At 41.7% G+C, this 1,249-nt stretch overlaps 1 protein-coding gene across 1 annotated transcript in view; it reads right to left on the bottom strand.

Annotated features, from left to right (window-relative positions):
• LOC101856233 (arylsulfatase J) overlaps positions 1–1,249 on the bottom strand; it is an 8,410-nt gene that overhangs the window by 2,012 nt on the left and 5,149 nt on the right. Inside the window, exon 7 of the mRNA XM_035970954.1 lies at positions 593–836. Within this exon, the coding sequence (XP_035826847.1) occupies positions 593–836 (244 nt within the window). The remainder of the gene's footprint in view (positions 1–592; positions 837–1,249) is intronic.

Below are 1,249 nucleotides of genomic sequence, written 5' to 3'. Positions count from 1 at the left end.
AAAAACAGTGCAGAAAAGCCGTTATAATAATTTTATTTTTCATACACAAGAAGAAAGTCAACAGAAACATCTAAAAAATCGCACGGTCATACAAATTATGTAAGCTATCATCAGCTTTTGGGAATCTGCCGAGACTTGCAATACAGTGATTCAACAGAGCACAAGCTCAAGAAGGACCATTGAAGACTGGTGGCGGGTAATCAAGACAATATACAAACATGAATAGACCAAAAACATTACATGCATGAGAGAGCAACAGGCGAGATGACTTTGGAGAGATCAGAAAAAAAGTGTTAAGACATCAGAGCGGAGACAGGCATATCCTGCTGGGTACAGAATGAGCTGATATAACAGTGTGGGCTTCATTTTTGAAGGGCTGCATCCGACAATGGACATACAACACTTAGAAAGAAAGACAGAAAGAAAGGGAGCACGAACGAAAGAAAGAAAAAAAGAAAGAAAGTAAGAAAGAAAGAAAGAAAGAAAGAAAAGAAACCAAAAAAACAAACAAATAGACAAATAAAGAAACAAACCCCAAAAAAGCTACAATCAAAAGCTATTGAAAGTGAGGTCGACTGTTTGTACTACATACCTGATGGTGTCCCACTGGTCCACTCCGTCCAAAGGCTTCGTTCCGTTGAGGGAGCCCTGTGCCAGGCCCACCAGCGTGGGGAACCAATCAGTGACGTGGATCAGCTCTCGGTTGACTGTTCCTTTCAGTGCCACACTCCCGCCGGTGACAAAAGCCACGCCGTGGATACCTCCCTCCCACAGTGTGCTTTTCCCGCCGCGGAGAGGGAAGTTGTTGGCCCCACCTCTACGAGCACCGCCATTGTCTTTGGCAGAAGGGATAACAAAAGACATGTCTTCAATCATTGCCTCGTCCCAGTTACAATTATGGGTATCAAATCTCAAAGAATGGTAAAGAAAATCACCACATTATACAGAAATGTACATATTATGGATTGAGATGGATAATATGTGGCTTTAGTTATGGCTAATGAAAGTAATTCTGGAAGACAAGATTTTGCTACTTTTTGATCATTTAGAACCTTCATCTCCTTTCGTAGAAGTGCGCAGCGTGTGGGGTTCTCTCATGACTTCAGATTTCCTGAATCTTGAAGTTTTATATTATTATGGTTTGGGGTTCCCCCTGAAAATGCTGCTCTCCAACATGGTCTGTCGCAGCGAAACTCTCTTATGTCAAGATATCAATTTCGTAGATCTTCAAAGACATTTTAGGGTGTTT

The sequence above is a fragment of the Aplysia californica genome, unplaced genomic scaffold, assembly GCF_000002075.1.
Source record: "Aplysia californica isolate F4 #8 unplaced genomic scaffold, AplCal3.0 scaffold00014, whole genome shotgun sequence".
In the NCBI taxonomy this organism is placed as follows: Eukaryota; Metazoa; Mollusca; class Gastropoda; order Aplysiida; family Aplysiidae; genus Aplysia; species Aplysia californica.
This window is presented reverse-complemented; position numbering and strand designations above follow the sequence as displayed.